The sequence below is a fragment of the Perna viridis genome, chromosome 12 (assembly GCF_037379345.1).
Source record: "Perna viridis isolate PV_CMFRI_1.1 ecotype Kerala chromosome 12, ASM3737934v1, whole genome shotgun sequence".
NCBI lineage: Eukaryota > Metazoa > Mollusca > Bivalvia > Mytilida > Mytilidae > Perna > Perna viridis.
In genome coordinates, this window is record NC_142456.1 from 13,856,353 (window position 1) to 13,872,624 (window position 16,272).

Here is a 16,272-nt window from a genome sequence, read left to right on the forward strand (position 1 = left end):
TGCTGAAACAAAATGGTTTGTATGTTATTAAAGAAAATTCATCTGTATACCATTCAACATTTTATGGTTTTAAGATGTTGATCCACTTTAGCAGCTATTGGATATTGCAACCTACACAAATCTAAATATGTATTTTATCAAATAAACTTATTCTGGGATTTTTTTTTCATTGAAAAAAAAAGCAAGAAAAAAAATAAATAGCTCACAAATATAATTTACCTTACAGAAATCTGATTGTCACATCATTAACCTAAAACTCATATTTCATTTCATTTTTTGGGATAAAAAGCCACATAGTTCCTATTAAATTGAATATTATCTTTAACTTCTATAAACCAATATATTAGTTGCAATTATGTCACAATGCACATTCATCATTATTTAAGTAGCAGTATTTTTAAGAATCATGCTAATTCTGTAAAATATGATACACCTCAAAAAAAAAAAGGCTACATATTTTTATTTTTGTTGCTCTACAGGTCTACATGTTGAAATATATAATTTTTCATTCCAATCTGTCTGCTCTTAAGTGATACTCCACATGGAAAACCCAATAGTTTCCATTGTACTTTGAAGTCATTTACTGAGTTATCACCCTTAATTTTGAATTCTACAGTACACTCTATATAAATTTTGACTCCTATGAACAGGGGTTATATGAAAAGCCACTTGTTACTTTCCGTTTACTATAACATTTGAACTAAATACCGAAAATAAAAATAAGCAGGCTTTCAAACCATGAATCGCATTCTGCACGATTCTTATGTGACGTGCTACTTAAATATGTAGCAACTTACAGTGATACAATTATCAAAGGCATCTCTGATGACTTCATACTCCACCTCCTTCCAACCTTTCAGGGATTTGTCTATAAGGACTTGGCTTGTGTGAGCAAAGGCAGAATTCACCAAAGAAACAAGTTCATCTTTGTTGTCTGCAAATCCAGAACCAAGACCACCAAGGGCAAAAGCTGCCCTGATGAGGACTGGGTAACCAAGTCTCTCTGCTGCTTGTACTGCCTATAACATTAAAAAAAAGAATTCACAAACAAGGTAGGGAAGTGAAAGGAAATAAGCATTTTTATCAAATGGGCCATTTATTACATGTTTTCAAGATGTTAATGGGCCATTTATTAACATTCTAAGTAAAATCCTCTACCTCTAATGGGCCATTTTCAGCTTCAATGGGTATATGGCCCATGGCCCCTGCCTTTCCCTATCAATGCCAAAAAAAATCATGTAATATGTCCATTCTGACAAACTATTTTGAGCCATTCATAAGTAAGAAAGTTAGTCCACGTCACATATATACAGAACAACATTGGAAATATGAGCTTTTTAGAACTCTTAAGCTGACTTGTTCGTGTTTCAGACCCTCTACATATATAAGACTTTGCAGACACTCCTTCCTTATAAAATAATTAAGTACCAGTCCACATAAAATTCACACTATCAATGGTGAAGTGATTCATGGTCAAGAAAAACACACCAAACAAACGATGCTTTTTCAGTCTACATATGCTATACTTTCACACAACAAAAACCTTTTCTGCATTCAGATTTGCACTTTGAGAAAACCATACATTTATCTCCCACTAAAATCAACCAAATCAAGCCAAATCAAGAACGATAACTCTAGCAAAGTGCAAATTTCATATACAATCTATACAATTTTTATCTCAAAAGCGCAACAACCAAATGAAAAACTGAGACTGGTTACGTGATCAATTACTGTTTATGAACAAGAAATAAAACTGAATTTGGTGGGTTTTTGACATGCATGAATCACCTACTGTCTGATTTTTATACAGACTGATACTTAAATGACTGAATAAAGTGAAGTTTGCAAAAACGTTTGACAAACCTGGTCAATGGAATAAGCTGCTTCACTGGGAGCCACATGTTCATTAATCTCCAACATCTTTTCTGCAAATATTTTCCTATCTTCTGTCCACTCAATGGAAGTTACTTGTGTCCCTAAAACTTTAACATTATATTTCTCCAAGATCCCCTGCTTGGTTAATTGTATCCCACAATTCAATGCAGTTTGACCTCCAAAGGTCAATAAAACACCATCTGGGCGTTCACTTTTGATCACCTGTCTAACATACTCTAATGTGATGGGTAGAAAGTAAACTTTGTCAGCCAAACCCTTTGAAGTCTGTACGGTTGCTATGTTTGGGTTAATTAACACTGTTTGAATTTGTTCCTCTTTCAATGCTTTAATGGCCTAAAACATAAAAAAAAAAGCATCTTTGAAAATACCAAAATAAAATTTCAAAGCATTTCTGAATAACAAATAATTATCCTGAATACAAAATTACTATATAATATAATAGGAATCACCCGGCCAGTGAAAGCTATATTTTATATAGCCTAGCTGGCCGAGTGGTCTAGGGCGCTGGACTTAGTGCAGGCGGTGTTGCCATAGATGTCACAGCGGTACGAGTTCAAGTCCCGCGGAGGGATCGACAAGCAAATTTGACAGTTCTAACATCGTTGGGAATTTTTCAGACCCTTCTATAAGTTTACGTTATCTTCCCTGTATCAATTTGATCCGATGGAGCAGTGTAGAGAATAGAGTCGTCACATTCTGAGACATTGTATAATATTGATTTGTTGTGACATGTATCATTAATTTGATCCTCTATCCTACATAATAACACCTAGATGAACTGTCCCGTACTACCATACATCGTGTACTAAGTTACAGCCCAAGATTAATCCTATGAGGAGGAATCACCCAGCCAGTGAAAGCTATATTTTATATAGCCTAGCTGGCCGAGTGGTCTAGGGCGCTGGACTTAGTGCAGGCGGTGTTGCCATAGATGTCACAGCGGTACAAGTTCTAGTCCCGCAGAGGGTACGACAAAAATTTGCTTCGCAAATTTGACAGTTCTAAAATTGTTGGGAATTTTTCAGACCCTTCTATAAGTTGACGTTATCTTCCCTGTATCAATTTGGTCCGATGGAGCAGTGTAGAGAATAGAGTCGTCACATTCTGAGACGTTGTATACATATATATATATATATATGTTGTAAATTCTGAGCATTGGAATAAAAAATATAGGAAGGTCTAAATCCTAAAATTAATTGTATACAAGAAGTTCTTTAAAACAAAACAAGCTATAGAAATAGGAAGCCAACTGCAGAGCATATTTTTGCAACATGTGAAACTACCAGCTAACAGACATACATGTACATGCACTTTCAGCTAACAATGCTGAAAAGATCTAACTTGTAAGTCTGAATAATCTATCTTAAACAACCTTATTAGTGAATGTCAAAAGGTCACATCTGTGATCAAGGAAAGTCAAACTTCAAGTATTGGTTGTTAGTCAGATCAGTCGAATTCAAAAAGTCTTACTTGGGAGCCTGAATAGTCAACAGACATTTTTTGTTTTAAGCCAACATTAAGTCAAAAATTGATCAAATTGGAAGTAAATATATTGAGAAAAAAGAAACGTAATAGCGAAATCCAGAGTTGAACAATCAGGTCATAAACAATTATGTCCAAATCAACTCAAAATGCTTTACTTGTGAGCCTGAACAGTAAAACTCAAAACATCTTACCTGTGAGCCAGAATAGTCAAACTCGCCTGCTTGGCCTATAGATAAACCACCAGAGCCCAAGATGAGGACTTTCTTGGGTCTACCACTAGGTACTGGAGGGACATGTACAGGAGTCTGTAAAGCCATGTTTAGCCTGTCTTTAACCGTCAAACTGCAATACAGAGTACAAAATAAAAAATGCCTAAACAATGGAATAAAAATTTGTTTTTAAAGCTCTATCTTGGTCAACAAGCTCACAATGAATATGAATAAAGTACTGATTGAACATGATTTGTTTATTTATTATATAAAGAAATTGAGTGTAAAAATTCGGACTTGATTTTCAACTTATTAATCACTGAAAACTGTCCCAACCAAACATGAACAAAACAGAAACCTATCCAACCAAATATCTTTAGACCTAGGCTCTGGAAATTTTGACAGCCCATGTCAGTCATTTTATTGAACTTCAGCAGATGAACTGTAGTGTTGGTCTTTTACATGCTCACATCAAAAAAACATAAAAAAAAAAAAAAAAAAAGTTTTGATAGTTATATTTATTTAAAGATTGTAATTTGTAATTGTAATTTGTATTGTAATTTGTCTTATTTCATCACATACTATGTCTGTTACAAAATATCTGAACAAATAAACGAGGTCAATTTCAACCACACTAGACATTCTTACAAGTGAAAAAAAAAAACATGGTATCTCTCTGACACATCGGCAAATAGCAGAGAAGTTCCGAGAGATGAAAAATGCTGATAAATGAAAGAAAATTGCGAATACATATTGATTTAAATGGGTCGTTGACTTCTGTGTTAAAAGGATTTAACTGATAAGTTAATAATTACAAAAATCTTACTGATGCAATCCACTAATTAGTTAAGGTTAATCGCAGTCACAGGTGGCTGCACATTGGCTAATATTAACACACACGTCAATTAATTTCAAATAAACAATTAAGAGACTGGTAGACAGCATGTTTAAATACTTGAAACCATGAAGACTATAATTTATAAGGATTGGCAATTTTTTTATGTCCTATATTGGAAAATGGTCATCTGTCATTAGCAAAGTTTGTCGGTCAATGACTAACATTTTTGAACATTTCCTTGCTTTAGACAACTCTAAGCCAGTTTCAATGCATATTGAACCTACATAACAGTTGGTGAACACTAACCACACAATTTTAATTATGAAGGTGTTTAGGTTTAGACATAGAAAAAGGCCTGAGTTTGCATTATATTGAAGTCCATGAGGTGATACCTGTATGGCAAATATGATACAGTAGAGTGGATAGAGGATTTTGTACATCTTGCAGATCTCCATATTTTAATTGTGTACAAATCTTGAAATGATTTTTGCAAGTCAAAATTGGAATTTTCACTGCATAAATTTGGGATATTTAGGACACATTTCTTTTTTGAGGTGGGCCAAAATTCAGACCCAAAATAAGGGTTGGAAAGTCACTGATATATTACCTCTTACTGCCACTTTTGTGTGCTCTGACTTGCTCAAGAAAAACATCAAACAAATTCTCTAAGTCTCTAGGTCCACCCATATGCTCAGGATGGAACTGTACACTGCAAGAAAATATACATTTAACGACAACATTTTCAAGTTCATGGTACACAAAATGTATAATGGACAAAGTTAATTATGTTACTATTAAGCTTGAAATTACACCAATCAAAGTTCTAGCTCTGTTCTTTTAATCCAAGAAATTAAAGACAGGACACTATAATCCATTCTAAAAATAATACAAGAAATTTGACCTTGTAAATCTCTTGATGAATACTCACTTCTTTAGTAAACCTATTTTAAACTGAATAGACAACCCTTAATTCATATACCTCTACCACTAAGTGGGAATTGCTTTAGTGTGTGATCTATTGGACACTGTTTTTTTTTACATGTTTAAGTTTGAATATCTGTTTATTATGATGGTGTATGGCAAATTTAAAGTTTCAGTCATCATAATTGACAGCTATTCAAAATTAAAAGACAGTGTTCAAAAGATCACAGGTGTTCTCTGGTAGTTAAGTAGGACACATTGGTATAATGTAGGGCAGATTTCTACCTACAGAGATATTTAAATTACTCACTAGCCTACATAAATTTTGTATTGAAATTGGAACTGGTCTATTTCAACTAGCTGTAATATGCAAACACATAGAGGTTAAATAAACTGCCCCAAGCCAAGCCTGTCACCCAACTCGGACAAATTATTCTGTTTCCCATGCCAACTGGTCACCATTCTTTCTCCAATATATCACATGTAGCGGAGAAACAGTAAATACCAATTTTAAAGTCTTTGGTATAACTTGGTTAGGGATCTAATCCACAATTTCCTAAACATTTTATACTTTAGAACTTACCTATAGAATGGTTTAGAAGTATGCACTATCCCTTCATTAGTTTTATCATTAGCATTTGTAAACAAAGGTTCCCAGCCTTCTGGTAAGTTAGAAGCATCAACAGCAAACCCATGATTCTGTGTAGTGATGAAACATCTGATGGAGTTACCATAGATACATGGCTGGTTATGTCCCCTGTTGCCATACCTACATTTGAAGTTTAGTATATTAACATTAAATCAAACATAGCCAAAAAGCAAACTAACTAATTAACAATACTTTAATACTTCTGAAAATCCTTGTTGATAAGTGTAGATTGCTGCCTAGGGGTTACGGAGTAAATATAATACAGATAGATATTTTTAAGTAGAGTCAAACCTCGGTAGCTCGAAACTCTAAAGGAACAATTAAATACGTTCCAGTTATCGGGAATTTGAGATATTGAAGTTTGTAGATTTCCAGATCTTTTTCACTGCCATACAAGTTCAACTTCCTTGTAAGAATTTGCTTACTTCTCCAATTTCAATCAGTACTGGTGTCTATTATGTTCAACCAAAACAACCTCACTAATGATTACATATATATATCCCAGGTGTCAGAGCCATCCAAGTTCAAGAGAGTAAAGTTCGACTGCATCTACTAATTACATGTGTACAACTATTAAAACAATCATTTGTAACTTCTTTTCACTAACAATGGAAGATGATGAGGAATACTATGGCCCTTACAAAAAAATGCATGAGACGAAAAAGAATAAAAAATACCACATGAGATTGTCACAAAAACTATAGGGAATAAAGAAGATTGTTGCACATCACATCAAAGTTCCATACAGTAAACCTAGAAATTTTGGTGCCGTCTTTTTATTACCATTCAAATGATTGATCTCCTTTTGCACAGTTTTGAATTTTTGAGTTTTGAGATTGTTCCTCAAAATTAAATTATAATGTTTTATGAAAGAATATTCCCAACTGTTAAATTTATGAGTTAAAGGTTTTACCAAAAAAATAGTGATAATTAAAATGCCATAAATTTTCAAGAATTACAGTATTCAAATCAGCCTGCAAAACGGCTATCTTGATACAATGAAGAAACATTCAAGGATGAAGAGAATAGGGTAATGGCAGCATAGAGCCCCTTAACAGTTTATATAGTCTCACAGGGCTTCAATTTAACTTTTTAATATTTAAAGGTCCAGCATCCTAAATTAGAAGTTCTTTATAAGAAAGTGAAGAGTCTCAAATAAGAGTAAACAGAAACTAGAACAATTGTGATGACAAGGGGGAGTAAAGGATAAAAGATGGGTCCCTCCATGTCCCCACATTCATAAATGACTAAGTCCATGTTTTGCTATGTGAAACCCCCAAATTGATCAAAATCAAAATCTAAAATAGGAGGTGAACAATGGGAACATGTAATAAAGAATCTGTGAAAGTTTCATTAACTTCCATTTAGTGGTGTAGGAGGAGTAATGAATAAGAGATGTCACCCTGCCTAACGGAAGGAAGAAGATGGCCAGAAGGACAGACACCCTAACCACTATATACTCCTTACTATGAAAGTGGGGATATTATAATAAGGTAGTTTCAGGACATAAGTAAATAATATTTCAATGGTCCTGAAATCGAGTGTCCCAGCCTGTCAACCAATGGTAATATGAAACCCCGTCTCATACTTCATTTTGTAAGTAGTAGCTCCAACAGCCAATGACAGAAGCTGGTGTCCTAAACATATTCCAAATATAGGCTTGTAATCCTTTTCTTTGACCAGTTGACTAATATTCTGTATTGTTTGTTTACACATCTCTGGGTTACCAGGTCCGTTGCTAAGAAACAAGCCATCATATTCTGTAAAAAAAATATAAAAAATCACATACTTCTAAAGCTTTCAAATGAAATAAAAGGCCAAAAGTTTTGAATTGGCATTAAACATGTCTCAACCAACAAATTGACAAGGTGTAGGGTTATAGAACACATTAATGGAAACAGCTCTTAGAATACATAGCTGTTTTTCATAAAATCGGCCACCCCCTAAAAACTGGCCATTTTTTCTTGTCCCAGTGCTGGCCGGTATGGAGAAGTTTCACTGTTAGGTGAAGCCTGTTTAAAATTTAAGCAAACCAAAAACCTGTTTAAAACAGACACTTTTTAAAATGCCCTTAATATCAATTTAGATGCATTTTTATCTTGGTAAACCGAGCATCTGTCTAAACGAAGAAAAAAGGGGTTTGGTTTAGACAGGTTTTCCTGTACTTTTGCTGTATATATAACAAATCTTTACCTGAACTTTTGAGGGGATAATCCCAAGGAACAACTCTGACACTAGCTCCTCGTTCACATAAACACCTGATTTGGTTGAACTTAATTCCACAGTCCACAGCTATGATCTTTATATCTCCTCCTTTGTTGTATTCTGATGGTTGCTAGGAAACAGATGAATGTAAAGCATACAAATTTCTGCAAATCTTATTTTCAACAGTTTAATTCTTGATAACAATGTTTTGATTCATCCAAAAGCCAGATTTTTTAAGAAAACTGTCAATGAAAATTATAAAACCATAGCCATAGCTAATTAAATTGACAACATTTTCATGATTGAAGCTAAGCGAAAACATGAATATGCATTCATTGTCTTGCGAGATGTATCCCCACTTGTACTGAAAGTTGATATTGTAAAGTAACCTAATACACTTACCTTCAATGAAACTTCCTGAACCAAATGTATCTTATTTGGATCCTCAAACTGAACTGAATTGGCATCAGCTCCTTCCATGATTACCTACATGTACATATTAAAGATTTAAGGAACATTTATAATCCATTCATAACCTCTATTCTTCTATTTATAAAAAAAGAAAGATTGAACAAAGTCGAATTTGAATTTGAAATAAACCTTTAAAATAATAGGTTAAAGAAAATAGCCAAATCTAATCTCCAGTTATCACCTTGAAGACAATTATCTAATATGATTTTAGGCTTTGCCAATGAGGGAGGGAGCTATATACAATCATCTAATAAGACTTTAGGCTTTGCCAACGAGGGACAGAGCTATATACTCAATATTGGTCTTCATGATGATGCACCAGTCTGCTGTTATACTGCTGATGTAGACTAATGGGAATATATAAGACTTCCAATAAAACATGCCATGCATCTATGTTAAGTGTATGTGCAAAATGGAAAAAATCAGAAACATGCATGTCAAAACCACACTGATCTGACAATGTTATATCACTCAAGGATACTTTCTCTATTTGAAAAGACCATTATTTGATCTCTGCAATCACCGGTTTTGTGCAGAATATTTTTAATAGAATCTTAGAAAATGAGGTTTTTGACAGTTATCTGCCCTTGAAAAAATGTTTATTTTCAGTGCATTTCAATGAGATTGTAACTCAATGGTCCAGCTTGACATGGAAAAGCCTGTCTGTTTTCCTTTATACCGATGGTGCAGTAGTCAAATACACTATCAAAATGATGGGTTTTTCATACCATGGTTCATCCACTGCCCAATTCTTACAAGGACTGACACTAAAAATTTGAAACACTCACTAACTGCATACGTCATTTCCAAAACATGTCACTTCCAACAGCACAATTTTGAGCTAGTCTTGATTCAGAGTATCTGTGTACATGTATAGGGTATTGCTTGTGTCCCATCCCTACTCACAGTACTGTGGGTTCAGTATTATCTGTTTAGTACCAATTTATCTGGTTTTAGTTGATAAACATACCTTCCCAAGAATTGTACCTCTTTCCCTGATTCTCTTTGTCAACATTCTAGTGTCAACACCTGTAAAATATTTTATACTGTGATCATTCTTCTTGAGCAACAAAAATGTATTGACAGGGAATTTATTATACAGTCACTGGCAGTAAACAACACTTTGGCTACACCAAGTTTCTACTTTGCATGAACTACCCGTTTAATTTAGCATCACTCACAATCTTTGAGTGAACTAGTGGATAGAAAATCATTAATAAACACTTCATTTAAACTTAAACTGATAAAAATAAAATGATTAAGATTACAGTATAAAGACAATCACACTACAATGAATATAAATAAAAACAATATATAAATTAGGCAAAATAAGTAACAAGTATTTCAATGTTCAGAGTAGGAGAAATCCTAAGAGTTCAAATTGGCAGTGGTCCAAGGTGAATGACCCTCAACTGCTAAACCATACCCTTTGAACTCTTTTGACCTAACCCCTGGAGCTTTGTCTTCCATTTACTCTTTATTAGGACCTTTCGTTTTTCCTTAAGGCCTAAAAAATAATTCTGTGTTTCTGGCAACATCTCCTTCAAAATTATGGTCGGTAGGTAGGTTATTTTTCTTATTTTTTTTGATGAATTTTGAACCTCCACATCAGAGAGCAAGGCTATTCTAGTTAAAAATCTATGACAGAAATGCTGCAAATCCATGATTTTTGTATAGGTTTTTTTTTGACACCATAAAAAAATTAGGGTCGTACAGGGTACTGGAAATACATTTTTTTTTCTGTTTTAGGCCTAAATGGACTTTTTATTTGATGTATTTGTAAGTATCCTGGCACTGTCACTCTTGAGAACTAATTTAAACCCCCAAATCCTTACCGTATAATGCAGGTATATTATATTCCTTGAGCCAATCAGATAGTGATTTTATAGCACTCCAATGGTTGTACTGCTCAGTAAAATCCCCCACTATTAAGGCAGCTACATGAATTTTTGATGATTCAAACCATTTCTTAAGACCATACTGATCATCTTCATTTGCTGGTATCCCATAATTCCCTATCAAAGGATACGTCAGGATAAGAATCTGTTTACTGTATGATGGATCAGTGAGGGATTCTGGGTAACCCACCATACCAGTCTGAAATACTGTAGAAAAAATATATTTACTCAGAATCTTTAATGCTAATGAATTTTAAAAAAAAAAGAAGCATTAGCATGATGTCAGAAAAAAAATTCCCCTTAGATATTGTCAGAGAAATACTGAAGCATCAACTAGAGGCTCTAAAGAGCCTGAATCGCTCACCTGGTTTCATAAGCAACGTTCTATTTTTGTAAAAGCAGCCATGTTTTTTCTTGGATAAAAATCCCTTGCGCTCAGACCTAAGGTACAATTATATCAATGTCCAGCAGTGTCAAAGGAGAAAATTTTTGAAGGAAATAATAGTAAAAATAGCGTAAAAGATCATGTCATGCTGACTTTTGTTAGACATAAAGGTTTTGAAGATAGATGCAAAGATCTTCTGTCTGACCCCTTTGTTCTATTTTAAGTAACAGCAGCCATATCTTTCGACGATTGATAAATCCCTACATCAGTTTGATGCACAATATCCTAAGAAACATTCATACCAAGGTTAGCTCTACTTGGTCTGGTAGTGTCAGAGGTGAAGATTTTTTAAGAAATAACACTGAAAATAGCAAAAGAACATCAAAAAAGGGCATTAACTCCAACACGGCTATACAGATTAACATGAAAATTTGACCACAGATAGATCTCATCATGCTGAACACTTTTATCCTGTAAAAATTTGGCTTAATCTAACAATTTTGTAGATACATGCAAAAAACTACTGTCTGGCCCATATGTTCTTTTTTTAGTAACGGTGGCCATGTTTTTCGAAGGATCCACAATCTCCACTCCAGTTCTATACAAAATACCCTAAGGAACATTTATAACAAGTTTGGTTCCAATTGGTTCAGTAGTTTCAGAGAAGAATTTTGAAAGAAGTAACATTAAAAAAGTGAGAAAATGTCAAAAAAGGGCAATAACTCTAAAACTCTAATGTGGCTTAAAACATTAACATGAAAATTTGACCACAGACAGATCTCATCATGTTAAATACTAACGATTTTGAAGATAGATGCGAAAAACTACTGTCTAACCCCTATTTTCTATTTTTAATAAAGTCGGCCATGTTTTTCGATGGATCAAAAATCCCCACTTCAGTTCTATGCAGAATAACCAAGAAACATTCATACCAAGTCTGGTTCCAATTGGTCAAGTAGTGTCAGAGGAGAAGACTTTTGAAAAATTGTTAATGATGATGGACAACTACGACGACAATGATGGACACCAAGTGATGGCAATAGCTCACACGGCCTTCGGCTAGGTGAGCTAAAAATAGGACAATTGGATGTACATGGCCTGATCACAAAAACAGGAAATAGTCATACAGACAAAGTAGCAGGACACTTAAGAGTGAAACTTGATAGCTAATTTCATTTTATTTTGGTGTCTTCTGGACAATTCTCTATATATAATATCATTTTACAGAAAGCCATAAATATTGACAGAATGGTAAAATATGTACGCCCTTTACAATAATAGAAAATGTCAAAATAGGATTTTAGGCTTTGCCTATATGGGGAGGGGGGAATTTGCATTTAAGACTTTGTTGTGTTGTTATAAGTGATGTCCACCAATGGGAATAGGTGTGACTTCTGAGAACACTCAATTTTTACTGATATGTTAAAAGCAATCACTTCAAGTTCACACTCATCATTTCCGACAAAATAATTTAAAGTTATTTTCCAAAATCCCTACATATATGGGATGCTGCTGACACTCCATACCTACAATATTCATGATCACAATGCAGTGTGTGTGTTACAGTGACACATTGCTATTTCTTTAAATGAACATACAAGTTTTAATTTTAATGTATCTGTAAAGCATTTCCCATTTATCTTCCAAAGCTGCTCAATTGTGCAAATATTGTAGTAAAGTTAAGGAAAATTCCCTGTCTCCAAAATGTTAAACTTTGTCTTCTGAGATTGAGTATTTAAATACAGCTTTAAAGTGTGGTGAAGTCTGCTGCTTATATCAGTATTCTAGCTGGGCCATATGCTTTTAATGGATTTTCAAATTTTTAAGTAATTTCTCTGTACCTTCTATTGAAACTCATATATCTGGTATTGTTTAAAAGTAGTAATTCTTCATTAGTGTAAATACTGAGAAATATTGTTTATTATGTATTTCTGACTTTTTTTGTGGTGCCGTATACAAGTAATTAACCCATCTGTTAAGAGGGTATAAAGCCTGAACTGTCTTTTCTGGGGTTTTTTTTGACAGATTTCCCAAATTTCTTATGTCTTTGGGCAGTTTCTACTTTTTCGTTTTTATCAATTTAGATTGAAGATCAGAACTGTTATAGCATCTGCAATTAACTGACACTATGCAGGAAAATAGTCCCATTGGCTTACCCCAGTATAGTTCAAATGCAGATAGTTAGGTCCACTTTGTAGGTATTTCTAATATATCATATTTAATTCTATGCTATTTACTACAATAAACAAACCCAATTGCAACTTGTTACTATGAAGTAAATATGCTAATTAATTTGGTTTGTACATATTAACAACGATTCAATTAAAAATAGTTGACCTCTAACCTTATCAGTACATGTTTATTTCTATGCACGCATTTACCCGAATAAACCAATCGTTCATTACATTATATTCAATATGTCGATATATTCAAGTTGCTGTATTCTTAGACGCATAATAAAAAAAATTGATGTTTAGCTAGAAATGAAAACCCTGCGAGTATATAAATAGTCATCAATCATAGAAATGAAAAGAGCAATGCTGAGTACCAATTGGAAGATCTGTCTTCAGATATCTCATGCAGGCCTTGTGGATACATATACTTACAAAAAGGGGCAGTGGTTCCGATCAAGAAACTTGTATAAAGAAAGAGTTTCCAGGCAAGAAATACACTCCCTACTCCAGGTTTAGTTTAGTTTAGTTTAGTTTATAACAATTTTATTTGTTCAACTAGAACAAATGAGATAGTACACAAATTAGTCAAACTTCGATTTCTTAATAAATGTTTTAACTTCTACGATTGCTACATTCATTTCGTTTGTAAAATCTTGATGCCCACTTAAGTGAATACTACTTTCTATTTCCATAGGAAGCCAATTCAGTTTATGAATAAAGTCAATTCAGATATCACTGTAGAAAGGACAGACAAAGAAGAAATGATTTACATCCTCAGTTTTAGCACCACAATTACAAGCTGGGCTAGACACTATGTTAGTTTTAGCAAGACCTCCATTTAGAAACAACGCCGAACAATGGAGTTGCGAGAGTATTATGTTAAGCTTTCTAGGGCCATAAGAATGATATGAAGGTGTACTTATTTTTGAGGATTTACCTTTTAGTGCTGCCTTGAATTTTGAAAGAGAGCCTAGATCGCGATCAGATGGGTCAAGTTTGTTCCATGCTTCAATAACAGAAAGAATGAAAGATTCATATGGTAATGACAGCCTACAAAATGGCTGTACTAAATCCTTGTCATTTCACAAGGGATACAAGATAAACTTTGAACATCAGTGGGTACAAGGTTATTGCGATGGGCGCTTTATTATTGACAATGTTGTACTCCAGGCTATTATTTGCCGCTCATTTTTTTGCTAAACATTTAACAAAAGGGTAGCACAACCCCAGAAACCATCCTGATTTATCACCAACCGTATCGTGTATTTGACATGTGACATAATCAGAAGCCCGGAGATGACAAAAATTAAATTTTGCTAATAGACAATGGCAGAGGACTATTTGGATATGTGTTATAATGATAGAGCTGTAGGTGCTCCAGGGTTCTCAATAAGTGCCGGCGACCAACAATTTCACTGTCTACTTTGACATTGGCGCCGGTTATTTTGTTGCTAAAAAAAATTAAATTGAAAAAAAAAATGTTTGGTTATTTCATGTTTCATACACAAAAGATTGTGTCAGAAACCTTCGATCGTGGTGTTTATTGTACTGCAGATTAGTTTCCTTGATAATTTCTTTTTTTTTTAGTCTTATCAGCAGTACTTTAATCGTGTTTAATTTGTTGCTTTTGTAATGGACGTGATCTTTTTTTTTCCTAACGCAATACTGAAAGGAAAGTGTATAAACACTACAAGCCAGCTAGCATTAGGCAGAGGGTGACTACGAACTAAAAGGTGCATACAAAGAAACAATATGAAGTTGCAGATAAGTCAGTGTACACAATTATAAGGGCTATCCCAGAAATGTCTGTATGGTGAGGCAGAAGGCACTTAATTTATAAAAAATTTGCCTGGTGGCCTCATATATTTTTCAAAGAAGAAGCTGAGAGAAAAATAAATTAAGAAGTTATGGTCCAAATAAAGAGTGTCTTTCCCTCCCGCATACAATCAAATCTGGAATAGCAAATCTGAAAAAAATCACATAAATTTTCAAATCTGAGCAAAATGAGCTCCAAAAAATGGGAATATTTGCATAAGGAATAAGTGATCAAAATCCGCCCAGATGCGATCTCCTGCACTCTAGATTTGCCCCCCCGCCAAAAATACAGGATTCCACGACTTTTCAAGGCCTTTAATTTCCAAAATGAAATTCCATGACTTTTCAAGGATTCAAGGACCCGTACGAAATCTGTTATTGAGAACCCTGGTGCTCCAGGGCATTAACTGTGTATAGCGAGTGTTTCTTGCACCAGACATAATTGTTGAAATTTTATTCTAAGACTTTGGCATTTATGTTATTGTACGTGTCTCTGTAACCAGATGACCAGAAACTAAGCGCTTTTACATGACACATAGGTGTATATGCGATAACTTGTAGGACTTGAGCTATATAGCTAGATGAGAGGAACATGTGTCCAAAGACATGCTTCATTTCAATGAATGTGGCTTAAGTTTGAATGATTTGAATGATTTGAATAATTTGACAGACAGTTTCGACTTGTATATCTTTAAATTGAATTTTGACTAGAAAATTTAGAAACTGGGAAAGGCCAATTAGTAGTTTGTAGTTCAATGATGCAGTATGTTGAATGTTTTGTGTTAATTCATCAATGTGTTCCATGTAAACCAACATCACACCTGAATATTTCATAAACTGGTGCACTGCATGCTATGATGCATTACAAATTTTGTGTTTTGATCCATTTTTAGCAATTTGACAATTATTTGAGGTCTAAACATTCAAATGATCAATATAAATTGATTCAGTACATGGGTCCTTTGTTATATAAAAGATAATACTTTCTAGATATTGTCAATTAATGTTTTATCGGTCTCTTTTATAGTCTTTTTGTAATCTATCTTTTGTTTCCCTGTATTGCAGAGCTCCCAGAAACTGATATATTTCAATTCTATCAGCCCTATATAATGTCCAGAAATAATACCAATCGTGAACAAAAAATGCTGAAATTGTCTCAGTGATGACCAACAGGACCAACTTTTTTCACAAGCTCTGGTATTAATCTGTGTGCTGTTTCAGTTGCTTACACACACATATTTAATTCTCTTCTTTATGCTTACTCTAGCAATTAATAAACTACCATTATTTCTTATCATTTGAACTAACAGTAACAATTAATCACCC

At 34.0% G+C, this 16,272-nt stretch overlaps 1 protein-coding gene across 4 annotated transcripts in view; it reads right to left on the reverse strand.

Annotated features, from left to right (window-relative positions):
- Positions 1-16,272, reverse strand: part of LOC148601290 (multifunctional protein CAD-like) — a 73,026-nt gene that overhangs the window by 55,917 nt on the left and 837 nt on the right. For all 4 annotated transcript variants that reach the window (XR_015917286.1, XM_088556271.1, XM_088556272.1 and 1 more), the window contains exons 3-12: positions 10,510-10,779; positions 9,645-9,703; positions 8,606-8,689; positions 8,192-8,333; positions 7,587-7,758; positions 5,933-6,118; positions 5,036-5,137; positions 3,573-3,723; positions 1,864-2,229; positions 798-1,019 (exon numbers count right to left, since the gene is read on the reverse strand). Coding sequence is in view for 3 of the 4 variants with exons in the window: in XM_088556271.1 (XP_088412397.1) it covers positions 798-1,019; positions 1,864-2,229; positions 3,573-3,723; positions 5,036-5,137; positions 5,933-6,118; positions 7,587-7,758; positions 8,192-8,333; positions 8,606-8,689; positions 9,645-9,703; positions 10,510-10,779 (1,754 nt within the window). In the remaining variant the exon portion in view is untranslated. The remainder of the gene's footprint in view (positions 1-797; positions 1,020-1,863; positions 2,230-3,572; positions 3,724-5,035; positions 5,138-5,932; positions 6,119-7,586; positions 7,759-8,191; positions 8,334-8,605; positions 8,690-9,644; positions 9,704-10,509; positions 10,780-16,272) is intronic.